Raw genomic sequence first — 27,705 nt, forward strand, 5'->3', positions numbered from 1 at the left:
TGCAATATTCTTAACAATGTTTCTAAACTCTAAACGCTCTAAAAGAGCAGACTGTCATGATTTCAGCTCCGTCTCCTCTGCTATTTACCACCTGCAAGTGCTCTTGGCCACGCCCATTTCTCCGCCCTGCAGCAGGTGCTAATTAATTTAACATTTATTTTAAATGAAAATTTCATGCTGATTGTGCAGCTCATCCATCAATCACATCAATCAGCCAGTTGTGTGTCATGTCCAATCTTGTTTGGAAAAATCGCGATAGAGCGAGTCCAAGATGAACCACAAAGTAGCGAGGGACTACTGTACTACTTACTACTTGTACTGCTATTCCTACATAAAGGTTTTTCACTTATCGCGGGGCTGCAGTACGGATCCTCCGCAATAAACAAGGGACTACTGTACAAAGTTTCTGTGCATCATCATCATCAATATTCTCTCAGTAAAATCTGTTTGTATTAAAGTAAAGATATGTGAAGAAATGTGTGATAGTCACATCCCAGAGACAGTGTGATCATTGAAAAGCATGCCGAGTACGAATTATGTGTGCAACGTTTTTGACTGTTTAAGATGTTTTGAAGTGTGGACATGGGTTTTTCGTGTTATTTACCTGTTCTGGTTTGGTTTAGCATTTATGTTAAAGTCTCTGTTATTGGTTTTAAACTGACATGAGTCAATGACTATTTGCAGTAGATGGGTGTGTGTGTGTGTGTGTGTGGGGGGGGGGGGGGGGGGCACTGTGAGAGTGCTTAGATTTTAGCTCTGCATATCATAACATAGCTCCATAAAAATGACCACTGGACTGTAAGATTTTGGTGTGGAGAACCGTTTTTAAATTAAAATTGGCTGACTTGAATTTCCATCCATCCATTCATCCTTTATCTTTACCAACTTGTTCCTTTTCAGGCCACAGGGGTCAGTGGTTCTCATATCCAGCAGTCACTGTGCAAGGGGTGGAGGGACATCCTTGGACAGGTCTCCAGTCCATCACAAGGCCACATAGAGACAAACGAGACAAACAACTAGTCACACTCTCACTTAGACCTAGGGACAATTTATAGTTACCAAGTAGTCTAACAAACATGTTTTTGGTCTGTGATTTAAATTTCACAGGCATAGCAAAAACGCTAATCCACTACATGGAAAGTTAGCTCCGCTTTTAGCAGGTTAGCAGAACTGTGCTCACGAATGCTTCTCTTTCATCGAATGAAACTGAGCAAGCCAGAGGCTTGGCATTATACTTGAATGGTTTTTCAGGTGTATGTCAGGATGTTTGGTAAATCTTTTGTTATTTTTAAAAATATTCATTTCAATCACTTTTATAGGTCTGCCACTTATTCTTTGTTCTTTCTTTTCTTTGTTCTTTCCTCAAATGTTTTAAGGACATATAGAAATATGCTAGGTTTTTAGCTCATAGCTATTTGGGAAACTCCCGGCTGGTATAAAACAGTTTTATCTATCTAACTGTGGTTTCTATGGCATTTCTAGTAGATTTAAATAAAAACAAGTATCCATTGCTATTCCATGGAAGTATACACCTTCCATGAAGAAAGCTGAGTTGGGGGACTTTGGGGTTGGTCTGTCCATAACCATGCCTGAGGTCACCAAGGTTGTTAAAAAGTTCTGCGACAGCAGGACTCTGGGGGTGGATGAAATTTGCCCTGATTTCCTTAAGGTTCTGGATGTTGTGGGCTGTCTTGGTTGACGTGCCTTTGCAACATTGCGTGGACATCGGGGGACAGTGCCACTTGTTACAACCTGACAAACACAGCTGTCCCAGACAAGCTCCCAATTGTTACCACCGGGCACAACCCTGCCACCTGGTTGTAATTAGATCTGCTGGAGTTGCCACCTTTTGCACACCTCAAGCAGCCATGGAGTCAAAGTACTTTGTATATGGTTAAACAGTGAGTTTATTTACAATGTGAATAATTATTTATGACAAACATGAAGTCGTACCGAACTTCAGGGTGAGCCCAGACCAAAACAAAGAACAAACACAAACTATTTTTTCTCCTATTTTATTTTACCTAAACAAATCAAAATTAACCAAAATACAGGTATCTTACCTGAACTAAACTAACAAAAACAGGAGAAAAAATTGTCTTAAGTAAAATGGCAGCTCACGCCTACAAAAAAAAACTCCTAACAAAACTAAACTAATTGATATCCTGATGCATGCTCAATAATCCAGGTAGAATAATCGAAAAAAAGTTAAATCTGGTCCTCTGGACATTCAAAAAACAAAACAAAGCAAATAAAAAAAAAAAGTAGAAACGTTTCGTCTTCCATCTGAAAGACTTCCTCAGTGTGAGGTGCTGTATTCAGCTCAGTCTTATAAGGATTGCCTCAAACTAGTTAGACAGTTTGAGAAAACAGCAAGGAAGAGGACAGACTACAGGAACCACTTGCGATTCAACCTCCATCATTAAACAGAGGTGGAGCCTCCGGGTTCAACTGTCCCTCTCTTACAATGCTGTTATTGTTAGTATCACTCAGCTTCCTGTGAATAGTAAACAGCCATCAGTGTGCTAATGATCCATCGTTAGGCTGATGGTCCTTCTTGACCATGTGAGCAGCTGGTTTTGGTTGTCAGTACCAAAACTGGTTGATCCACTCTGAGAAGGTGCTATTTATAAAACTGAGCTGAACACAGCACCTCAGACTGAGGAAGTCTTTCGGATGGAAGACGAAACGTTTCTACATTTTTTTTGTTTTGCTTTGTTTTGTTTTTTGAATGTCCAGAGGACCAGATTTAACTTTTTTTTAGATAAACTAATTGATCTGACAAAAACAAAGCACAGCAGGTCAGCTGTGACTGGTTGGGATGCGCAGAGTGGATGGAAAGCCGATGTCGTCAACAATGCAGCTCATTTTATGCGGCACATCTCCAGGCAGGCAGCTAATCACCGTTCAGCTCCTTTGCGTCTCCATTTTCAGCCACACACCTGGACACTATTTTCACAATTGCATATTGCACACACGTACACAAAACTTATGATGGCTGTCGTAACGCGCTGTATTGGCAGACTGGAGTGGTAGTTCCCCTCTTCAGAAAGGAGGACCGGAGGGTGTGCTCCAATTAAAGGGGCATAACTCTCCTTAGCCTCCCTGGTAAGGTCTATTCAGGGGTACTGGAGAAGCGAGTCTGATCATTGGTCGAATCCAGGAGGAACAATGTGGGTTCCATCTTAACCGTGGAACACTGGATCAGCTCTTTACCCTCACTAGGGTCCTCGAGAGGTTATGGGAGTTGGCCCATCCAGTCTACCTATGTTTTGTGGACTTGGAGAAGGCGTTCAACTATGTTCATTGAGGTACACTGTGGGGGGGGGGGGGGGGGTTCTTTGTGAGTATGAGATTGGGGGCCCATTGGCTGCTACAGGCTGTTCAGTCCCTATACAAGCGGTGCATGAATCTGGTTCGCATTGCCAGTAGTAAGTTGGACCCCTTCAGGTGGGAGTTGGACTCCGCCAGGGTTGCCCGTTGTCACTGATTATTTTCATAACTTTTATGGTCAAAATTTCTAGGTGCAGTCAGGGGGCAGAGGGATCCCGGTTCAGTGACCTCAGGATTCCTTCTCTGCTCTTTGCAGATGATGTGGTCATTTTGGCGTCATTGTTCCATGATCTACAGCTCTCACTGGAGCGCATCGCAGCCGAGTGTGAAGCGGATGGGATGAGAATCAGCACCTCTGAATCTGAGGCCATGGTCCTCTGTCAGAAAAAGGTGGACTGCTATCTTCAGATCGAGGGTGAGGTTCTGCCTCAGTGGAGGAGTTCAAGTATCTTTGGGTTTTGTTCACGAGTGAGGGAAAAATGGAGCGTGAGATTGACAGACAGATTGGTGCAGCTTCTTCATTCATCTGTGCCAGTTTATTTTGGTGAAGAGGGAGCTGAGCTGTAAGTCAAAGCTCTCGGTTTACTGGTCGGTCTATGTTTCTACCCTCACCTATGGTTACGAACTCTGGGTTGTGACCGAAAGAATGAGATGGCAGATACAGGCGGTTGAAATGAGTTTCCATCGCAGGGTAGCTGGACTCTCTTTTAGTGATAGGGTGAGAAGTTCAGTTATCCCGAAGAGACTTGGAGTAGAACCGCTGCTCTTCCACATCAAGAGGAGCCAAGTGAGGTGGTTTGGGCATTGGGAAGGATGCTTCCTGGGCACCTCCCTAGGGAGGTGCTTCGCGCATGTCTGACTGGGATGAGATCCTGGGGAAGATCAGGACATGCTAGAGAGACTACGTCTCTCAGTTGGTCTGGGAACACCTTGGGGTTCTCCCAGAAGAGGTGGCTGTGGAAAGAGATGTCTGGGCCTCCATGCTCAAGCTGCTGCCCCAGTGATCCAACTTAGGAATAAGTGGATGGATGGATGGATGGATGGATGGATGGATGGATGGATGGATGGATGGATGGATGGATGGATGGATGGATATTCCATTGCTAATAATACAGAACTAAAAATGCAGTTTTAATTTGCTTTTCCGCCCATTTTTTTTATTATGTGCAGCTACTATTGTGGTTCATCTCTTCATTCTTTTAGTTTTGTTGTTCTAGGCTCACTTCATAATTTTAGGTTATTTATCAACAGGAACTGATTCAAAATGCAGATGATGCCAAAGCTACAGTAGTGCTTTTCATCCACGATGAGAGAAGCTATGGGACCAAGAGTCTTTGGACTGATAAGCTAGAAAAATACCAAGGTATTTATGCTGATCAGTTCATATTACAAGTTTAAAGTTTCACTTGTTTTTAACCGATTTGTTTTACAAGTCATGTTTTACTTTTTAACAGTCACCTGTAAATAAAACACTGCTGGCAAAATTGCCTTGTGCGGGTTGATTTTATGTTTACTATCATGTTTGGTGTTATTTACAAGTCAAGCTGGGATTTCAAGATGAGCAGTTACAACGAATAAACAAATAACACGTACTTACATAGCACTGTTTTTATTTTTTGTTTTCCTTCCCAAAGGTCCCGCTCTCTACGCCTACAACAATGCAGTATTTACTGATGAAGACTGGGAAAGAATTCAAAAGGCGGGAAGAAGTGGCAAGGTCAATGACCCGAACAAAATTGGGAGATTTGGAATTGGCTTCAACTCCGTTTATCACATAACTGGTAAAACTTGTGTGCTATTCCAATACTTCAACCTAATCATCTGAGTTCAAGAAGTATTTTTAGAGCTCATATATAAATAATAATGAGTAAATGTGCTGCATTATACCCACAGATGTGCCAAGCATATTGAGCTCAGGGCACCTTGGTTTGATGGACCCCCAAGAAAAGATATTTGGAACCAGAGAAGGAGGGTTTCTGTGGTCTTTGGATGATGCTGAGCACCAAGAAGCTCTGATGACAATGCATGATCAATTCCAACCCTATAGAGACATAGTTTCAGTTGGGCAGCTAGAATGGTCCAAAGTCCTGGAGGATCAGTACTTTCCTGGGACAATCTTCAGATTCCCCTTGCGTAATGTGAAATCAGAAATTTCAGATAATCTGTATGATTCAGACAAGGTGGTGGAGCTTTTTGATAGCTTCATTGCAGATGCAGACTTGAGCCTCCTCTTCTTGAAAAGTGTAAGCTCTGTGTCCTTAATACACATTGATGTTTATGGCACAGTTCACACCAGACTTGAAGTAAAAGCCTCAATCCCCACAGAAGTCTGTTTGAAGTCGGAAGATGACTCAGTCATTGAGGGTTTAACAAAGTTCAAAACGATAACCCTTCATTCAGAAAACTCCAAAGAAACAAAATGGATCGTCACCACATGCACTATGAAGGAGGGTAATGTAGAAAATCTTGACTGTCTTGCAAAAAAGTTGAGTTTTCTACCCCGAGTTGACCTGGCATTCCCCATTGATGAGAAAAGAGACTGCAGTCAGGGTAGACTGAGCTGCTTTCTCCCCCTCCCAAACAATGAGTCCAATAAGACGGGTCTCCCAGTTTGTGTCAATGCCTGCTTTGGCCTCACAGACAACAGAAGACACATCAAGTGGCAAGAAGAAGACCAGAAACATGACGAACATGCTTTGTGGAATGAATTGTTGGTGGAGGAGGTGCTTCCACAAGCATATGTAATGATCATTCAAAATGCCATCAAACTTTGTCAACAGTCTGAGCTTCCTGTCTCAACTGTGTACAGTCTGTGGCCTGATATTACTCAGATGCAGCTCCCAGATAAATGGCATAAAATGGCTCTGGATGTTTTTTGTCACTTATTCAGACAAAACACAGCTGTTCTCTCTCTTGCCAAAGATGAAAGAAAGTTTATCCCTGTATCTAAAGCTGTGCTACCCTGTAATGGTCCAACAAGCACCGTTACATTGGCTGCCATAAAAAGAACTTTGGTTTCATGTGGAGAAAACCTTGTTGCGTTACCGACTAGAGTTGTTAAAGCCATTGAGACCTGTCCTCACATGAGCCCAAACCAAGTGACTCCAACCTTCCTCAGAGGTGTTCTCCACAGGACCGGTGTGTCTAACATCAGTAAAGAAGACAAGCTCTGCCTTTTGGAGTACATATTGAATGATGGAAAATACAAAGAACTGAGGGGTCTTCAGCTACTTCCACTTAGTGATGGTTCTTTCAGATCTTTCACTGACAGAGAGCAGGACACTGCTTTAATTGACAGCAATGATTTTCCAAGGTACGCTTATATTTTTATTGTTTCTGTGATCAGAATTTTGAAATTTTTATGACTTATTTGGGATGAGTGACATGGTAGTTTAGTGTATTTCTTAGTTCATATCTTAGATCTTATTACTGTTTTTCTTTACAATTTATACTTTTGTTGGATATAACTGGGACCCTGTGTACACAATTTCGTTCCACCACATGTACCGCATGTGGTGTGAATGACAAAGAAAACTTGACCTTGACCTTATCATGCAGTCAGGGTATTTGAAGCAACGTTGGCGCGACAAGGACGCTTTTCTGAACTGAGCAGGAAGATTGAAAGCAACTCTTTTCTAAGCCTGTGACAAAGCGCTTAATATTAAGCAGTTTTTTTCTAAGTGTGGCCAAAAACAGCTGCGCTTGTTGTCCCAGGGTGGGTGCCTGCCCTTCAAAAGTCCTATGATCATTTTACTGGGGAGCTGCAGGTGCTTTATCCACAGTACGGCTTGAAGACGCAGGTGTACTCTGTGGACAGACTGAGGTCAAGTCGCTCTGTCTGCGCTTCAACATAGTGTCCACACCTTAGATTCACCAAAATATTGAATAAATATAGAATAAAGGACAACAGTCTTAAATGGGCCAGTAAAATCTGATTTTTGTTCATTTTAATTTTATTTTTTTGCAATAGTCAGATCATCGAGCCACCTGTCAATCAATCCAGTAGGCATGTCAGCAACTGACCAATCAGCAACCTCAATTTATCTTGAAGTGAACGTACCTTACCTGTAGAGCTGCAGTGGTGTTGCATTAGGAACGCTTTGCAATCATAAAGATTTTAATAATAACTCAGTTTTCTTTTGTTTCACGTTTATCTGCTGTAATAAACCTTTATAAAATACACCAGAATGCAGGAAATGGCATCTACTTTATTCAAAATTCTCTGGGGGAGACCACCCCAAAAAAAATAAAAAATCATCATTTGATTTACAAATTAAGCCCTGGTTATAACTCTCACAGTGTGTTTTAAGTTTTGTACCTAGCTTCTTTGCGTGCTGTACGATATTTAGGTAGTGGCATTGAAGGTATATATTAGTTGAATTTTTTTTTTTTTTTTTTACAAAATTATATATTTTTCCCAGAATCTTGATGCCGTACTGCAAACACCTCTTCATTCCACGTGACCTGAGCTCAGCTTGCAAAACCCACTTAAAAGAACTGTCCAGACAAAGTATGTTGTGTTAACTTTTTTAACAAAATGATTACAAATATATGTGTGTGTGAGTGGTTCAACACAATTGTCCTAACATAATTTTGGTATGTATTTGCTTCTCAGGTTTATTCAGTGTCATCATTGTTAATGCTGACCACGTGGCTGAATATACACGAAGGTATTTACCTCAGGAATGGATGCAGGCGAGGTCGGCATCCATTACATGGGACATCAGCAACAGTCACCATCCGCCATTAGATTGGCTCCAAGAATTCTGGAAGTTTCTCAGCTCTCACTTCAAAGAGTTAAGTCTTTTCACAGAAATACCTCTGATTCCTGTCAGTCCACTGTCTAACAGTCAGCCGGTTTTACTGGCAAAACTAAAAGCAAAAACAACTCTGATTCATCAGAAAAGTAGGCAGAGCAGTTTGCCCAAATCAATAGTTCAGGTGCTGACCAACGTTGGTGGCACAGTGGTGACAGGAAATGAGTGGCTCAAGCACGAAGACCTTGAAACCTATGTCCTGAGTCCATCTCCAACAAGTGTCCTGAAGTTGTTGATGAATTTAGACTCCCATCATCTCATCAGAGTCTTAAACGCTGAGTCTCACACAGCACTAGAAGAACTAAAAAACTACCTGTCCCATGTGAATCCTCTTTCAGGCAAAGAGAAGGATTTCCTCTTAACATTACCCCTGTTTCAAACTATGAAAAGGTCCTATGTTGGAGCTCAGCTGAAACAGGCGTTGGACGCAATGTCTTGTCCAACTGTACCCACAGAGCTGCCCATGCCTGACACAGTGATCCAGTGTGCCACTGAGGCTGATCGCAGACTGTTACAGCTGCTCAAGGTTAAAGTCTTGAGCCCAGCAGATGCAGCCTTTGTCCTTACTGACTGCATTGAGGAAGGTACTTGCAGTATCAAAGAAACTGAAAAAATAATGGCTTGGATTTTGCAGCATGGTAACATCCTTTTCTCTCAAAACCAGCGTTTAAAGCGCAGATGTACAGACCTGAGATTCATTAAAGTCAGTGGAGAGTTTAAAAAGACTTCAAAACTTTTTGATCCAAGAAATAAAATGTTTAAAGTCATCTTTGACTCAGACTTCTTTCCCCCACCAATGTACACTAAAACACAACAGATGATGGAGAGCTTGACAGGCCTTGGATTGATGAACAAAGAGTCTGATGTGACACCAGAACACCTGTTGCAAGTTACAACACAGATCGCACAACTTGAAGTGAATTCTAAAACTGAGGCTTTCAAAAGAGCGCAGGCGCTCTTGGAAATGTTGGATGCTAATGATCTTCTGTCAAAATTTTCTGATGGGCAGCTTAATCAACTTAAGATGATAAAATGGGTTCCATGTGCTCAACCTGGCTATGACAAACAGCTTGTTGATAATTCTCAGAAAAACTGTTTCTACAGCCCAGATGAAATACGACACACTATGTATGAGGACATAGTTGGATATGTAATGCCCCTGATGGGGAAGCTGCGTGACAAAGTAGGCACCAGGCTCGGTCTCAAACACCTGCCTCCTCCTGAGAAAGTGATTGAGAACTTGTCAGTGTTGAAATCAAAAGCACAGAAAATGACTGATCCATATAAAAATGTGGATTTCAAAAGAAAATTACATAGCCTTTACAAACACATGCAAGACAACATCTCTTCATTTGGACAATTGATGAACAAGGAGCCATGCTGGTTGTGGGCTCACAACCAGTTTGTTTCTCCTCAGGACCTGGTTCTTGACTACCCACCTGATTTAGATCTGAGCTCTTTCATTGTGAAGGTTCCAAATGAATATTTCCCATACACAGAGCTGCTCCTGAAATTTGGTTTAAAACCATCCCTTTCAAATGAGAACATTACAGGTATTCTTTATTCTATCCAGCAAAATATTGAAGCAAGGCAACAACCATTTGCAAGTCCACCAGAGGTAAAAGTGTCCATAGAGATTCTCAACTGGTTGTGGAGAAGAAAAAAGCAGATGCTTCAGGATGACATCCCAGTGCCAGTCATCATAAAGGATGAAACATTTACTCTCAAACCAAGGTCAGAAGCACTTTTCTGTGATGTCAGCAAAAATAGACTAAAGGAGCTTCAGTTCAGTGAAGAGAAAATTAATCTCTTGCATGAGGAAATCCCCATTGCAACAGCTGAATGGTTACAAATACGATTCCTCAGTAACTACATCCTTGCTCCAGAGTTGGTGGGAATTGAACAGTGTGGACAATTTGAACCAATAACTTTGAGAATTAAAAACATTCTTAAAGAGTACGATGAAGATGGGGACATCTTCAAAGAGCTCATTCAGAATGCAGAAGATGCTGGAGCCGATGCCTGCAAATTCTTGGTTGATTTCAGAGTCCACAAAGACCCCCCAGAAAGTCTCATTGATCCTGACATGGCCCTTTGTCAGGGACCATGTCTTTGGTCCTTCAATAATGAGCAATTCACAGAGGAGGATTGGAAAAATATTGTCAGAGTCGGTTCTGCATCAAAGGAAAACAAAGTGGAAAAAATTGGAAAGTTTGGACTTGGATTCAATACTGTGTATCATGTGACAGATGTTCCCTCCATCCTCAGTGGAAGCAAGCTTCTCATACTTGATCCAAATGTAACTCACCTTAAGAGGCACATCCAACAAAAGACAAACCCTGGAATCAAGCTGGATCTCTCTCAAAAGAGACTTATTTGTTTTCCAGGACAATTTGGACCGTACGAAGGCATTTTTGACTGTAATCTCTCCAGAGAACGTTCTCCAGAACCTTTTGTAGGCACCCTGATCAAACTACCTTTCCGAAGTGAAGAAGAGGCTGTCAAGTCAGAAATTTGTTCAAAGGTTTATCGCAAAAATGACATCATGACCCTACAGCAGAACTTTGCAAATAATTCACAAACCCATCTGATTTTTCTCAAGAACATAAGTACTCTGTCACTACAAAGTATCTCAAACAATGTATCAACTCCACCAAGAGATGAAGACATAAAAAGCATCCTGACTATTTCCAAAACAGATGTGAAAATTGTGTCGATTGCAAATGAAGCCTTGATATCCACACAACGTCAAGCTGAGAAATCATTGATAAAACTTGATGTTAAATGCAAAGAGGTAATTGACAGTTGCTCAATTCACATTCTCCAAATTGCAATTCAGCAGTATGGTAAGACTGAACAACAACACTGGCTTGTTTACAACTGCTTTGGGACAGATCAGTCCCTGGAAATTTGCCTTCATGAAAACAAAAAAGCTACATTCTCTTTGCCCATTGGAGGGATTGCCGTGCCCTTGAAGAAAAATCCAAAAAATGGAACAATGTCCCCATTACAAAAAGATCTTGTTGGGCAGGCATTTTGCTTCCTTCCCCTTCCCATTAGCACAGGTCTCCCAGTAAATGTAAATGGAACATTTGCTGTGATGAGCAACAGAAAAGGTCTGTGGGAAAGTGGACTGAAACATGAGTGGAACAAGGCTCTTCTTCAAGATCCTGTAGTGACAGCATATATCACTACACTTTCTGCACTGAAAGAAATGTCTGAAAACAACCAGCTGGAGTCCTACTGTTATCACACCTTTTGGCCAGAGTGGGAGAAAGTGGCTGATACATTCAAGCCTTTGGTGGATGCGTTTTACACATTCATTGCTCATCCCTCCAATGGCCCAGAGCTCTTCAGTGACGGAGAACACTGGTGCTCAATGAACAATGCAATATTTCTACATGAGAGCATTGAAGAACATAAAGACATTGGTCCACTTGCAGCTCAAATGTGCCAAAAATATACAAAATCACACAACTGTTTTGTTCCTCTTCCACTGTGGCTGAGATACAGTTTTAAACAAGCTGGCCTGGAAACAGTTTTACAGAACAGGACATGGAACTGGAAGAAGTTTTATCAAGAAATTGTCTTCAAATACATCAATGAAATGGACCCTAAGAGCAGAGACACTCTTGTTATCCATGCTATTGATCTCAATATGAAAGAAATGGACGATCTTCTGGCCTGCTATCCTTGCATACCCACAACAGATGGAAAGCTCCAGTATATTACAAAACTTGTCAATCCAACAGGAAGAGTGGCCTGTCTTTTTGAACCAGAGGAGGGCCGCTTGCTTGGTGGAACCAAACAGGACTATTGTTCCCACAAAAGGATTCAGCGCTTGTTAGAACTTGGAATGGCAAATGACAATCTTCCAATGGAGGACATCACTCAAAAAGCAGGCACAATAACTGAAATCTGGACTTCTGACCAAAAGAAAGCATATGAGCGTTTAAAGTGCCTTCTTGAACTTCTGAAAACTCACATGGATGACAATGACTCTGTCCACTGGGAAACACTGAGGAAGACTCCGTTTCTCCCAGCATTTTCATCAGGCGACATCATAGTGGAAAGAAAAGCATCACTTGAAAGGCCCACAGAAATTTTCAGTGACAAATTCTCTCTGCTTGTGAACATGACACACCCAGTGCTGGATCACAGTGGTCTGAAAATACATGACAATGATCCAGTCTTAGAACTTTTGGGAGTTCAAACCAGTCCAGAGCCAGAGACGGTGCTTCAGCAGCTGCAAGAAATTTGTAAGAAGTCACAATCAACTGACACATCTATGCTTCACAAAATAGCATATGAGTGCTATAAATTTCTGGATCAGCAGATCAGTGGATGTAAAAACACCACTTTAATTTTACAGAGAGCAAATTCGTTCCCATTTATTTTGATTGGCAATACATTCGTAAACATCAGTAGTGTAGCAGAAGATGAGCAGTTTGAAGCAAAACCATATCTTCATGTACTTCCACCTGCTTTCTCTAGCTTTAGGAACCTCTGGGAAACGGTTGGTGTAGAAAAAAAGTTCACTACCACTCAGTTTCACACTGTACTTAAGAAACTTCAATCTAAGCATGGAAAGAAACCACTGCCAAAAAAAGATTTATCAATTTGCCTGACAATTTTAAGCAAAGGGATGTTTGAGGCAAAAGAAAAAACAACTGATGACTGTCTGATCCCCAATGAACATGGGGTTTTACAGCCTTCAAAAGAGCTGTTTTACAACGACAGTCCATGGATGCCAGTAGCTTCAGGTATTACTTTGTGTCATGAAAATATCCCACGTAATATGGCTTGCCACTTTGGAATCACAACCACCAAGCATCACACTCTGGAAGCCCACAAAGTTGACAATATTTCCCCATTTTCTTTTGAGTTTGAACAGCATGAACAACTAACTGTTCGCATTAAAAACATCATTTCAGCCTATCCATCGAAGAAGGATATCCTCAAAGAGCTGATCCAAAATGCTGATGATGCTGAAGCAACAGAGATTCATTTTGTCTGGGACAAACGACAGCATGGCAAAGAGAAAACATTTGGAAAACGATGGAACAATCTGCAGGGTCCAGCCCTTTGTGTGTTCAACAACAGAATATTTTCTAATGATGACTTGAAAGGCATTCAACAGCTGGGAGAAGGAGGAAAGCAACAATTAGTAGGGAAGATAGGTAAATATGGAGTTGGATTCAACTCTGTTTACCACCTGACTGACTGTCCCTCCATCCTCACGGGAGATGATTTACTTTGCATTTTTGATCCCAATCGAAAGTACATTGAAAGTCATTCAGACAAACCAAAAGCTGGCATTGGCTACAATCTAGCCAACACATTCAAGGCGATGTACGAAGATGTCTACAACTCCTTCCTTCCAGACAAATTTTGTCTTAAAAATGGAACAATGTTCAGATTACCCCTGAGGACAAGTACTGGAGTAAAAAGCTCCAAAATATCGCAGCATCATGTCACTGATGGTGACATAAACGAACTTTGCTCTGCTCTGGCCGAAGATCCAGAAGGACTAATTCTGTTCCTGAAAAACATCTGCAAAATAGAAGTTCATGAAATCGATGAAAAATCAGGAAATCTCAAGACCACCTTTGTTGTTGAGAAACGTTTGCCAGACAAAAGTAAGGAGGAAAAAGATGCATTTACAAAACAGCTACAAAAGGCACTACAATCAGAAAATCCAGTAACCGCTCAAAAGGTTTTCTATGAAACTACTGTTTCCACTTCAAAAAAACGAAAAAGTGAATGGATCATTGCTGAACAATTTGGCTCATTCAAAGACAATGATAAATTACCACTAGCAGACAAACTTCCACATGGGGCGATTGCTGTACAGATGAGCACAAAGGGCTCTAAGGGCTCACAGTTCAGCAAAATGGAGTTTGAAGGAGCAGCTTTCTGTTCCCTTCCTTTGCCTGGAAAAACTGGGCTGCCAGTACACATTAATGGAAACTTTGAAGTGGATTCTGCCAGGAAAACTCTTTGGAAAGAAGATGGTCAAAGCCTAAAATCAAACTGGAATGAGTCTTTAAAGCAAAACATCATTGCTCCACTGTATGCAGATCTCTTGGATTTCATCAGACAAAGGATTGAAGTTAAAACAGGCTTCTTTGAAAGTATTGAATTACATTTCCACACTTCATACTTGTGCTTTTGGCCCATTGTGTCCAAAAATGTTGCTCCCGAGTGGCATGAAATGATACAGGGCGTATACAGGTCAATTGAAGAAAAGGCTCTTGATGTTATCCCAGTGCTGAGAAGCTCAACCTCCAAGATTGCAGATCGAACGATAAAACAGTACTCATTTGACTGGTCAAACCTCAGTGAAACAGGGACGATTCAGGCACCTTACTTGACAGAAAAAGAGAGTAAAAAAATCAATTCCATTTTGGAAGATATTGGAATGAAACTGGTCCCTTCCTTCGCAAACATGCAGGAGATTTGGAGTACTTTTGGATCAGCTGGAGTTGAAGTGAAAAATGTCACCCCGGCCTCTGTGTGTGCTTTCCTACAAGCCAAACCTCTCAATGATCCAACCCAAACAGACGAGGAGTTGCCTTTGCCTATAGATGCCACTCTGATCAGAAATGAAGGAAGGTGTTCAGAACTCCTGGAGTTTTGTTTGAAGAATCCAGAATTGGGGAAAAATGCAAAGAATGGGGTCACGTTGCTGAATGGGCTTCCACTTCTTCTCACAAAAGACAAGATTTTGAGACCATTTAACTCTGAATCTCCAAAGTTGATTTCAAGATATGACACTCTCTTCTTTGGTTATGAAGACAAATTTGCAAATCATAAAATTTATCAAGATCACATTAATCTATTGCAAACTTTTAACCTTGTCAAGAAGGTGACACTTCCCAGTGCAATGCCATATCTGAGACCGATAATTCAACATCTTCTTCAGAGCTGTGAATTCGACCCAGGTAGTGGTCTACATATCCCAAATGAAACAGTGTTGAAATGGTTGGAATCTCTTTGGTGGTTCATTGGAAGTGAAATCCCATTTGAAACATGTAAAGCTGCTAAACAAAGTCTGACAATAAATGATGTGAGGAAGCTCTTCAGTGACTGCAGCATTCTTCCTGTTGTGTGTCCAAAGTTAAACAACAAGCACCTCCTGCAAACAATGAAAGAGATATCAAGTGTGATTCCACATGCATCAGATAACGACTTGTCAAATATCCTGCTCAAACTTGGTTTTACAAAGCTTGATAACGTGTTCTTTATGAAAACATACCAACGTCTATCTTCAGCGCTACATGCTGAACTCATGGATGTTAATGACAAAAGTGCAGTGTTGAACCAGGTCTACAACATCAACCACTCAAAGTATTCTCACCTTTCGACTAATGACATGAAAGAAATGCAGAGCTTCCTGCAGTCTGGAGTGTCCAAGTGTGAAAACCGTCAGGATTATGAGAGGAAGTTTAGGTCCTTACCAATATTTGAAACTGCACATGGAGACCGAGTAACGATTGATGGACATAAAGAAGTATTTGTCCTCAACAGCAGACAGTCAGTGAACTTTTCACATTTATTCACCCTGTCCAAAAGCAACATTTTTCTCAAGTACAGCTCTGAAAATCATGATCTTTCAGAAATCCTAAACATTAAAATTCTGGATGACTTGGAGTACTTTATGAAGTTCATTTTGCCTGCTGTACAAAGACTCACAGAAAAGGAGACTCTTGACTGCCTCAAGTTGTTACTGATCCTACAATGTGACTACCATTTTTCACAACACAAAGACAAAGTCATATCATCACTGAAACCACTGAAATTGATTCGCAGTTGTCATGGTAGACTGGAGATGGCATCATTATTTTTTGATGATCATGTTGAGCTTTACCAGAAAATGGTACCTCAAGAAAAATTTGTGCCAGAGAAATTTTGGAGGGACTTGTGTGACGAAAACCAAAGTACAAGAACAGAGGCAAGATGTTTAGTCAGAGAACTTGGAATGAAACATGAAGTGTCAGCAGATGATATAGTCAGTTTTGCAGCCCAAATAGAATCAGAAGCAAAAAGAAACAATAAAGTTGATGAGCTCCAACAGAAATCAGAAATGGTTTTCAAAGAAGCCTTGAAAATGGTGAGCACTAACAAGGATGAAATTTTGCTGAGAAGAATTGCTGACATCCAGTTCATTTTTCCAGTGAAGATTCGAGGAGAACTTTGCAGCTACCACCAACCATGTGCTGCAGAAAACACTGTTGTTCAGATCAGAGGATCTTTGATCGACAAAGATCCGAACCATCAGGAGCTGATTTGGACTTCAATGCCAATTATACATCTACCAGTTTATATTTCTCCAAAACTTTTACAAATGATGAAAAATGCAGGAGCTCATGAGCAACCACCTTCTCAATATGTGACCAGCAACATGGCAAACATTTGTCAGTCATCATGTAAAACTGGGCAGTTGATCAAAACCCGTGCCAATGTGTTTCGTCGTGCTTATGCCAACCTGCAAGCCACTGCTTTTGCTGAACAACCACTGACTGAGCTTCCTGTTGTCTTGGTTGAAAAAGACACTGCGCTTTGCAAAGCCGATGATGCGTGTCTTTCACTTGAGCATGATCTTGATTTCAGACCATACTTGTTCAAAATTTCCCCAGAAGATGCCCTATTTGCAGAGTTCTTCAAGAAGATCGGTGTAAAGAAGGACGCAACTGCAGTGCATTATTGTAATGTCCTGGCAGCTGTTCATGCTGACTCCTGTGATAAAAAGCAACTAAATTTCAACCAGAAGAAGACTGTAAAACGAGCAGTTCACCAGTTGTTTGACTTAATCAAACTAAAAAAAAAACAAGTCTTGACTGATGATGTTCAAACCTTATATCTTCCAGCAGTAGATGGGAAGTTGTACCCATCATGTTCACTCTACTACAATGACACAGCGTTTGAGACGAAAAGGTTGGAAGAAGCTTTGGAGGACGAGTTCCTGTTGGTTAAGAAACTCAGTGAATGTCATTTGGGCAAAGACATCTATGAACACCATCGACTGGTGCAGCTGTTGCCTCAGAAATTTCAACCCAAAATGTTGTCTCAGACGACTGAAGAGAAAGTCGTGGAAGCACACATGCAGCTTTGTGAACTTGGGATTGACTGTGACTTTAGTGGATGGTTTGAGAAACATCTGTCTTCAGGAGCTTTCAGACACGGACTGGTTTGTCTTCTCAGAGAGCAATCTTGGGGTCAAATAAGCCAAGAAGAAGAAAATGAGATGTGTGAGAAGATTTTTGGCAGCATTCAGATCGTCTGCTGCAAAACGTTAGAAACAGTGCTGTGGATGAATACCCGGCCGCTAAACCCAACTACCAGAGAAACTGATGTTTTCGTCAAACGAGAGCAACAAGGCTGTACCTTTTATCTAAAACATCATGATGACATGGCTCTTAAAGTGATCAGTGAAGTTAACATGACTTTAACAAAAGAGATCAATACTCTTTTAGGTCACAGAATTGCATCGGCTCATCTTCTGGTGCTCGGACAACTTCTTATGTGTGACGATCTGCAAGATGTTCAAAAAACTTTGGCTAAGAATCAAATCCGTGACAGCGCTGAAACTGAAAACCTCTTCAATCAAGACCCTGGGACAGATGTTCCAGATGAATGGCATGACTCTTTAGACATGAGCTTCCTTAACAACTTTGAAGAGGGTGAATACGTTGGCTACAGCGTCGACGACAAGTACATCTATGCAGTTATTGTTGAAGAACTTCCTGAGCACTCTGGAAGCTATTCCAAGAGATACAAGATAGATATTGGAGAGGATGAGCCAATTGAAGTCAGTCATCTTGACTTATATCAGTTTAAACGAGACAAGAAGCTAAAAGTAGATGAGAAGACATACACATCCTCCATGGAGCTGGTGAAACATGACGGAGCTGCGCCACATTCTTCCCACTCCTCAACAAGTTCCATGCCAACCTCCTTAGATGAAGCCAAAAGGGAGATTGACAAATGTCTGAATGAGATCTGGAGTCTTCCTGAGGAGGAAAGACGGAAAGGCATCAAGAGACTCTACCTTAGATGGCATCCTGACAAAAATCCTGACTGCCTTCCACTCGCCACAGAGTCGTTTAAATACTTGCAGAATCGCATTGATGAGCTGATCAAGGGTAAAGATATAACAACACCAACAACAAACTCCTCCTATTCAAGCCGATCTTCAGGTTACAGAGACTTTTACCAGCAGTGGGATCAAGAGGCCAGACATCACAGAAGAGGTCGAGAAAGCTTCTTTAAGAGCTACCATTCCTACAACTTTTGGTCCCATAACACAAATATCCCAAAGCCGAACAAAAAGGAGGCCCAGCGCTGGTTTAAACAGGCTCGCTGTGACCTTGATGCTGCTCAAGAAGACACGAGTGGAAAAAGCACAGAGTGGTGTCTCTTTAAAGTCCATCAAGCAGTGGAAAAGGCACTTTTTGCTGCGGTGTATAAACGTAATGGTCGACACTCCACCGGCAACTCAATTTCTACTATTGCAGCAGCTGTTTCAAACTATCACCCTCAACTGAGGGACCTGCTTCAAATTGTGAAGGATCTGACGGCACTGGGAGTGGATGCCAAAAAGACTCAATACCCCAGTTACTATCCCTATCCTCACATTCCTAACGGACAGTTCAGGACAGAAAAGGCTATGGTGGCACTGAGCAAAGCATCTGAGCTACTCAGGAAGATAGAAGAGTATGTGGGCAATTAGTTTTGGGGTTAAGTACATTTATGTTCTGCATTGTAGAGTTTAAGTAAGTGATCCATATCACTGTTCATTCTTATTTTGCCCTATTTCATGCATCACCCCAGCATTTTTTTTATTTTTTTTATTTTCCAAATAGATTTTATTTTATCTCGCCAACAGTCAAACTGCACTGAAAGCAAAAGAGTGAATCCAAACAGACAGGCCATGGGATAAAACATCCCATTTTTGGTTTGATAAACCCTTAGTTTCTATACTGTAGGACTGAAAATCATTATATTATAAAATGAAACTTGTGCACCTTTTGTTTTATTTATCTCAACTAATCGACGATTGATATTTACTCCAGAACGATTTTTGAAACTGTAAAAATCAAAGCATGTTTGAAACTGCTGGATACATTTATGAGTCTTTGTGGAGCAGTGTAGTCGAGTAAAGTATGTTTTTTTGTTTGTTTGTTTTTTACAAAATTTACTAATTTCATTACAATAATTTCTAAAAGACTGAGGTTTCACTTTGTCACTGTACAACATTCCTATTGTTTATTAATTTTTACATTCACTGAAGGACAGTTTCTTGGTAATATATTCATCATAAAATGTTTCACTTTAATTTTTGCATTGTCAGTGTTTATGTAAAACCATCATACTTTTGTATTTTACTTTTTATTTATTATTTGTATTTGATCAAGTTTTCAGTGAGTTCAGTCACTTGTTTTACTTAGTTTAAAAATTATTTTTTTTTGCTTGTTTTGTTAACAATTTTAACAAGGACTATCTACATTTCTTTTTTATATTTTTTATATATTTGCTACATGTCTTATTTTTATTTACTTCATGATGGTGTTCTAACAAAGATATTTTGTTTTCAACTGCTTAACTTGAATTTTGGATTTTTCTTTTGTGTTTGCTAAAATGTTTTTGACCATTTTTTACTACATATTCTTTGACATCAGATCCATCACAACAAAAAACCATGCTGATGGAATATTTTAGTTATATAATAATCAAGTACTTTAAGCATTTTTGTCAACTTTTTGAATATAAAAATAATCCAGTCTGCAATATTATGCTAGTTTGTTTTTACTTTTTTTTATTTTATTGAGCTTGTAGCAACAGCCAGTCAGTTCAGTAATGTTATTAAAATACAAATGACAAATAATGTTCTGGAATATTTGTTTTCATAATAATTTTTGTTATAGTTTTAGTTCTGTTCACTTTTTCCTTGAATAAAACTTGTGAAACCAAAATCCATCATCTGTCATAATTTCATATCAAAAATGTCCTGCTGTGAATATATTGTGAATTAAAAAATATATTTTTTCCCCTTTTAAGATGAACTTTATTCAAAATTACTTCCTACGCACTGCTCTTGATTGAACTTGATTTCTAAATACCATACCAGCTTTATTTATAGAGCACTTTAAACACCCACAGGACCAAAGTTCTGTACACATAATAAAACTATCATACATTCAGATAATAAAACTGATTAAAATGATTGTCACATAATAAAAGTTGTACACATACAGTACACATCATAAAACAAATCAGATAATAAAAAGCAGTTAAAATAATTAAAAGTCAACATCTCAGATGGTGTCAAAGGCCAGGGAGAAGAGATGGGTCTTAAGGGATTTAAAACAGACAAAGAAGAGTCGTGCCTGATGTTCAAGGGAAGGTCGTTCCATAGTTTAGGAGCTGCCACAGCAAAATCACGGTCTCTGAGCTTACGCTTTGTCTTCGGCGCACTCAGGAGCAGCTGATCACATGACCCGAGGGGTCGAGTGGGTATATATGGATGTAGAAAGTCGGACAGATAAGGCGAGACAAGTCCATTAAGAGCTTTAAAATCAAATAAAATAATTTAAAAATGAATCCTAGAATGTACGGGCAGCCAGTGCAGGGAGGCTGAAACAGGAGAAATGTGTTCAAACTTTCGTGTGCCAGTTAAAAGCCACGCAGCAGCGTTCTGTACCCTCTGAAGCTGAGAGATACACGAGTCACTGATTCCTGTATAGAGTGCGTTACAGTCGTCCAGCCAAGTGGTCACAAAAGTGTGAACTGTTTCGAAATGTCGCTGAGAAAGAATCGGCTTCACCTTAGCCAGCTGCCTCAGATGGAAAAATCTAGTTTTAACAACAGCCCTGATGTAATTTTCTAATTTTAGTCCAGCATCGACTTTAACCCCCAGGTTTGTAACAGTTGGCCTGTTGTACTGGGCCAAGGAACCAACATCTACACTGGGAGTCTCAGTGGAGCTTCCAAAGACCATCTTTCCCTCATTGAACTTTAAGAAGTTCACAGCCATCCAGGCTTTTATGTCCTCCAGACAAGAAAACAGAGGGACCAAAGAGTTAATCCTTTTTCTTTAGCGGGACATATATCTGTGTATCATCCGCATAACAATGAAAGGAGATTCCATATTTTCTAAAAAATGGAGCCAAGAGGGAGCAGGTACAGCATGAAGAGGAGGGGGCCTAAGACTGAGCCCTGTGGAACTCCACACACGAGAGGAGCAGGAGGATACGTAGTCACTAAGGTGGACACAGAAAGTACACTGCTAATTAGAACCTAAACCAGTCCAGTGCTGCACCACTGACACCCCCCACCCCATTCCCATTGCTTCAAATGACAAAGTAAGATGTTATAGTCCACTGGGTCAAAAGCAGCTGATAAATCTAAAAGCATGAGGACAACACGGTCACCAGAGTTTGTTGCTAAAAATATGTCATTAAAAACCTTTAAAAGGGCAGATTCTGTACTGTGTAGAGATTTAAAATGTTCTGTTCTTTCAAATATGCTGATAGCTGGTTGTACACCACCTTCGAGAATTTTTGAAAGTGGCAGTTAAGAGATTGGCCTGTAGTTAGCAAGAACAGAGGGGTCAAGAGTGGGTTTCTTAATGAGAGGCTGGACAGCTGCATGTTTGAAATTTCTAGGGACCACACCAGAGGACAGACTGCTGTTCAGAAGAGCAAGGACCAAAGGACCCACAGTGAGGAAAACCTCTTTAAATAAATGAGGAGGAATAGCATCACTTGGTGAACCTGTTGGTTAACCATCACCTCCTGCAGAGACGACAGAGTCACTGGTTCAAAGCTGTCAAAAACAGCAGAGCAGGGCACAAAGAATGAGGGATCATGAGCGGAAAGTGAATCTGGTCCCTGGTGGAACTGACTTTCTCAACAAAGAAATTTAGAATGTTCACATGAGGTGAGGATTTAATACAGTTTGTTTGTGGTGCATTAAGAACAGAACCAATTCTGTAGTTATAGTTGAAATTTTCTGCAGGGCGTCTTCAAACTACCCAATTTATTTTTTTAAGGCTCTAATTATAGATTACTACATCAACTTTAATGAGGTTCATTTCTGATACCATCATATCATAGTGGCACCAACCGATCATCACTGGATGCGCCATTTTGCAAACTTTGTTGTTACCCACAAATCAAGTCAGCAGGAGGAGAGTGGAAAAGTGATGATTCCATATGGAGTCTGTCAGGCCCCTATTATAACTTTAATGAACAAATTGACAATAATAACCTCGCCAGTCCCAGAAAACGAATCAAGTTTAATTACCGGTAGATTAAATATGTAGGCCTGCTGTGCTTCAAGGCAACCAAAGTGATGTTTTTGATACCAAAAGTGTTGTTTTTTTCACTCGGAGATGCTGCACCAACTTTCTAGTGAAGAAAGAAGAGATAGATTACTTCAAATGTTTAGTGTCAGCTAGTCTGCAAGAGATTTATTCATTAGAAGTGGCATCATACCATATTTACCCTCAAATATGTAATACATTTCTGAAGTACAACTTTGCACTTTTGCAGTGTTGTTATTCACACTATTATTAGCAAAACAAACAAAAATAAAATGGTGCTGTTCCACCTAGTGTCTTTATAAAGACAGGTGTCCACAGGGGCGGAGCTAGATTTTTATTGCAAGGGGTGGCCAAGGTGTTTTTTTGGAGGAGCACATACAAATAAAGAAAACTATGTTTCTCCAACTTGTTACCCAAGTAACACACCTTTTTGACAATTTTCAAAACCAACATGCATCTCTGTGTGTGTGTCTGTGTGTTTGTATGTGTATTTCACACTCATGTTTAGAGATGTCAAACTTAAATGTAGTCTGATGGTAGCTGAGAGCGATACCTGACATTATGAATTCAAATACTATACAAAGATTCAATGGCCACCAAAGATAAATTCAAATAGCTATAACTCAGCTATTTTTAGACATGCTGAGTATTTGGTGTGGTGGGAGCACTGTTTTTTGTGTAACTGATGCTACTTGCACTGATGTATCCAGCGCTCCCCATTAACTCAACATATTCATGGGCAGGGATATGATGGTGTCTTGGGAGACGGTTTCAATTATGTCTTGGGCTTCTTGTTCTAATAAAAATAAAAGTTTAAAATAACATACATGAACATTTTAAATGATAAACCAAGACTTCTCATTTTGTTTATGCTTATTTTGGATGGCTGAAAGTGACAGATAAAACTTTTTAGCCCACTTATCACATATGCACTTTATTAGCATTGAAACAGAGTACCAAAAGAGCTTTATAATAATTGGAATATTAGTTATATTATAACACTCTTCTTTGGTGCAGCAACATGAGTGGGACAATTAAACAGCAGCGTGGCTTTTGTCATAATAGCAGATATTTGTTGAGAAACTAACTTGTGTGTCAGTTAATCTGATCCATTGATTCTGTAACACTTTACTGAGCACCGTGTTTCAATGATCAGATTTTATGAACTAGAGGTACTTTATGATAAAAACTGTTTAAAAATGAGCTACAAGTATCTCAGAAAAACATTTTTCTGGACATTACCACAAAACTTTGCTTCAACAGTCACCAGAGTAAAACTTGTTTTTTGTGCTGAAGTGCAATTCATCCCATACAGGAAGTGTCCAGTTCCTGTAACAAAATGAACGACAAGGCTTTTCTTATATTACATCCATCTATTTCTTCCACCTGCTTCTTTCCAGGTTGTGTGGAGCTGGTGCTCACATCCTTTAGTCACTGGGCAACAAGTGAGGGACACCCTGGACAGATCGCAAGTCCATCACGGACACAAAAAAACGAGACAATCATTCTTACACCTAGGGACAATTCTGAGTTACAGATTACCCCAACATGCATGTTTTTGGTCTGGGAGAGGAAACCAAAGTACCTGGAGATTACCCAGATGTGTTTTGGGAGAACATGCACTCCACCCAGAAAGGCCCCAGGCCAGGAGGTGATCCTGTGACCTCACCGAGAGGCTACTACTCAAAACCAGTGTCATGGTGCCGCCCTCTTCCTCTTCCCAGATGAAGAATTTCTGCAAATCAAATTTTGTATTTTCGAAAAAAAATCCACAAACATGGTAGAATTAGTCTTTATTTGGAGTCTACTGTTGTCTCCTCATCAAAAATAATTTACCCAAAATCTGTACATACTTACAAGGCTGGAGCCCGACTCTGAAGTGATTTGAACAGAGGTTTAAAGGAGCGACACACAGAAAGTAACATCACAAATCAAGCTGTAGACACTTGCTTCATATGATACAAAGTCTCATTCAGCCTTATGGCACTGAAAAGGAGGCTACAACGTCATGTTTGTAATGGCTGGTGTTTAAATAAAGTATTTCTGAGCCTCTGAAATATGACACAGGTACAAAGATCCCAACTTTTACCTGCCCATCCAACTGCTGATAAATGTGAGCCAAAACAAAAACAGGCATCTTAAAAACTCTTAAGGCTTCAAATACATCTCACTGCTAACAGAAATCTGTGATTATAATCCTTTCCATCGCTCCACGTTGACTGATCGGCACTTGCTACATTACATGTTCAGATAAAACTAAATAATTATAACTTTAAAAATGTAAAACAGTATGAAATGGAGTCACATTAGCATTTTTGACAACTGAAGACAACAAACTAATTTCTGGAAGAGAAAAGTCATTACCTGATGTGAGACGCTGCACAATGTAAGCCAGGTGTGTGCCTAGGCCTGTTGCGATAAACAATAAATCAATTAATCGCATGATCAATGAAAATTATCTGCCTCATTTTCATTTCTCGGCTTTATCGTTTCTTCGTGTCTTTTCTACTGAAGACACTGAATGACAAAAGGCTCAACTCTGGTGCTTTTCACTGACCCCTCCCTTTCTATATTCTTTTGAAATCTGTTTTAAGTCCAAAATTGTGTTTTTGGATCGTTAAAAGCAGCTAAGCTACGAGCTAGGCTAACAGGCCGACCTCGGGGAAAAAAACCTCGGTCTTACCAAAGCTCCAAAATTCACGGTTGAAACCCGTGCCTTTGTCTAAAAGGTTGTTTTTCTCTGCAAAAAGAAGCTGAGAAATTGTTTACTGATTTTTTTATTAAAAGCGTTGCGTGAAAAATGCTATGCTAAAGAGCTCAACTACACCGAGCGTCTGCCATTTTGAGAACCAAAAAACAAGACCAAGAGACAGCCCGTGTCACGTCAAGGGACATCCCTCCCATTTTTCTTAAAGAGACATGCTGCTTGCTTACTCACTATCCATCCTTTGTTTGTCTTATACTGCCATTCGGTGGTTGTAAAAAGGTACTAAACACAAAAATTAACCTTTTCTTCTTAAATTTGACAATAATTACTAATTAATAACAATAATTTCTGAGACAATTAATCGCCCAGCAAAATTTGTTATCGTGACAGGCCTATGTGTGGCTTTACTTCCCAACGGAAGTTTGCATTTGGAAAAACAAAAACCTGAGCATCATACAGTATGCTCACAAACTGAGTCTGGGTCATGGAAAGATAATTATACAAAATGTTGAAGCAAATGCCACTGTCATCTACTGAGAAAGTATGAATTGCTTTCTACTGTCAATATTGCGACTATTTTTAAGACTGCTGCTTGTGTCATTATAAATAATATTTATGTTTTGTTTTTTTGTCATTTTTATTAGATCTGTTGGCGTGGAATCTGCGTCACTGTTGATCTGTATTTTTAAAAATCTTGATAAAATGTTGGCTTGTTCTATTACAGGCATGAGCTTCTGAAGTTATGAAAACCTTAAACAATTCAACAAAAACAGTTTTATGTATTGCCTTATTAAAAATGTCAGTAATTTAATTGCTTTTTATAAAATAAAATAAAAAACATGCAACTAGCCTATGCTACTGAAATTAAATAGTATAGAATATGTCTTATGTAGCTAAAAAATATATTTACAGCTACTTTAATTTCAATGCACATATATGCATACAAGTAAAAATACAAATAGGTGTATTACTACTACTTAAAATAATCCATCTCATAGTTAAACATGGAGTGAATTTCAGATGAAGATATTGAGGTGTTTTTTTTTTTCTCAACAGATGCTCATAAATATTAGAGAAACAATCATAAATATAGAATCATCACTAAGAATTTAAATTAAAATTGTAATATAGAAAGGTATTAACTGTTCACTTAGCTGGGTGTTAGCGAGTCTGCAGACCCACAACAGTGACTGTCAGAAAATGGTTTTAATGGTCAAGTTTAAAAATAACTAGATTATACAATTTCTGAAGTGGTTTTAGTGGTTTTTACCCTGTTGAATACACTGGAAATAGGCCTGAGTCTTGAGTTAAAAAAACTTTTATTTCATAGATATTTAATTATCGCAAGTTTTGTTTAAAACGTTTTGTAAAAATATTATAAAACTGTAAATAATATTTACCATTATTAACAATGAACCAAATGTACCTAGAAAACCATAGTTCACTCAAAAGCCTGAGATGTATATTTAGTCCATCAAACAGCAAAATAGAGTTTTTTAAAGTAGATACAAAAAATGTCTGTGTTCTGTTCGACTCACATTGGGCAGCTACTCACATCGGTTAATAACAGCAAGTAAAAATACACAAACCTTCCAACACCACGGCCCTGTGCTTCTTCGTCGCAGCATCAGTTTGATGTGAACAGAAATGGAGGGTGCAGCTGTAATGGAAGGACCTGCTCATAAAAGAGATGTTCTGTGTGAAAAGCATAGGACCTGCAATTACACAGGAAGTGGCTTCAGTTCTATTCTATGGCACAAGCGCACATTTAACATTCATCCTTTTTTTTTTTTTTTTTACGGCAAAATAATCTATGTAAATGGCACACTGTAGTATTATACCATGAAGCTCCTGCTGTGCGGCTCTCAGGCGTCCACACTGTAAGGACTCGGGAATGGTCATACATCCAAAACTCTCATGTTAAAGACAAATGCCCTTGAAATTATTATTTGTTGATGGAAACTAAAATCACAGGAGGCAGATGGGAGGTGTGTGTCAGTTTTACACCTGCTCTAAATGTCCTGCATGTTTTTAGGTTTTGCATCCATGTTTGGTTCATTTCTCCGTAGGTTAAAAACAAACAGCTCAGCTCCATTTCTTTCAGTCGAGATCTTGCTGACACTGAACAGTCCAGGGCTGTTGTCTCCTGTGGGGGTGACGAGAAACACGAGGTGGGGTGACCCCCCCCCCTGTAGTTGGGTCTTCACATGTTGTACGCCACATAAATGGGATCCAGCTGGTCAGCCAGAAACCCATCTCTGAGGTGCATGCGCTGCTTCTCCCCTCTGGAGTTAATGGGTATGACACCAGGGTCCACCACCACCACCACCCCCACGATGAGGTAGTGCTCCTCCAGGACTACGTTGGTCACCAGGGCTACCAGGTCCAGGGCCTCCTGCTCCGATCCCTCCAGCTCCACCACCACCACGAGGAGGTTGGTCCAAGTGAACACCGCACTGAAAGAGGAGAAGGAAGATTCATAAATGGAAGCAAGTAAGGAAGTAATAATTTTGGAATTACAG

At 40.0% G+C, this 27,705-nt stretch overlaps 2 protein-coding genes across 2 annotated transcripts in view; one reads left to right on the plus strand and one right to left on the minus strand.

The window, feature by feature from the left end:
* si:dkeyp-118h9.7 (sacsin) overlaps positions 1-18,882 on the plus strand; it is a 28,178-nt gene extending 9,296 nt beyond the window's left edge. The window contains exons 3-7 of the mRNA XM_037686145.1: positions 4,585-4,696; positions 4,968-5,114; positions 5,227-6,646; positions 7,755-7,843; positions 7,949-18,882. Coding sequence (XP_037542073.1) covers positions 4,585-4,696; positions 4,968-5,114; positions 5,227-6,646; positions 7,755-7,843; positions 7,949-18,882 — 12,702 coding nt within the window. The remainder of the gene's footprint in view (positions 1-4,584; positions 4,697-4,967; positions 5,115-5,226; positions 6,647-7,754; positions 7,844-7,948) is intronic.
* An 8,327-nt stretch (positions 18,883-27,209) lies between these two features.
* Positions 27,210-27,705, minus strand: part of dip2a (disco-interacting protein 2 homolog A) — an 87,283-nt gene continuing 86,787 nt past the window's right edge. Inside the window, exon 39 of the mRNA XM_037686919.1 lies at positions 27,210-27,639. Within this exon, the coding sequence (XP_037542847.1) occupies positions 27,387-27,639 (253 nt within the window). The 3' untranslated portion in view covers positions 27,210-27,386. The remainder of the gene's footprint in view (positions 27,640-27,705) is intronic.

This window comes from Nematolebias whitei, chromosome 13 (genome assembly GCF_014905685.2).
Source record: "Nematolebias whitei isolate Nwh7 chromosome 13, NemWhi1, whole genome shotgun sequence".
Lineage (NCBI taxonomy): Eukaryota > Metazoa > Chordata > Actinopteri > Cyprinodontiformes > Rivulidae > Nematolebias > Nematolebias whitei.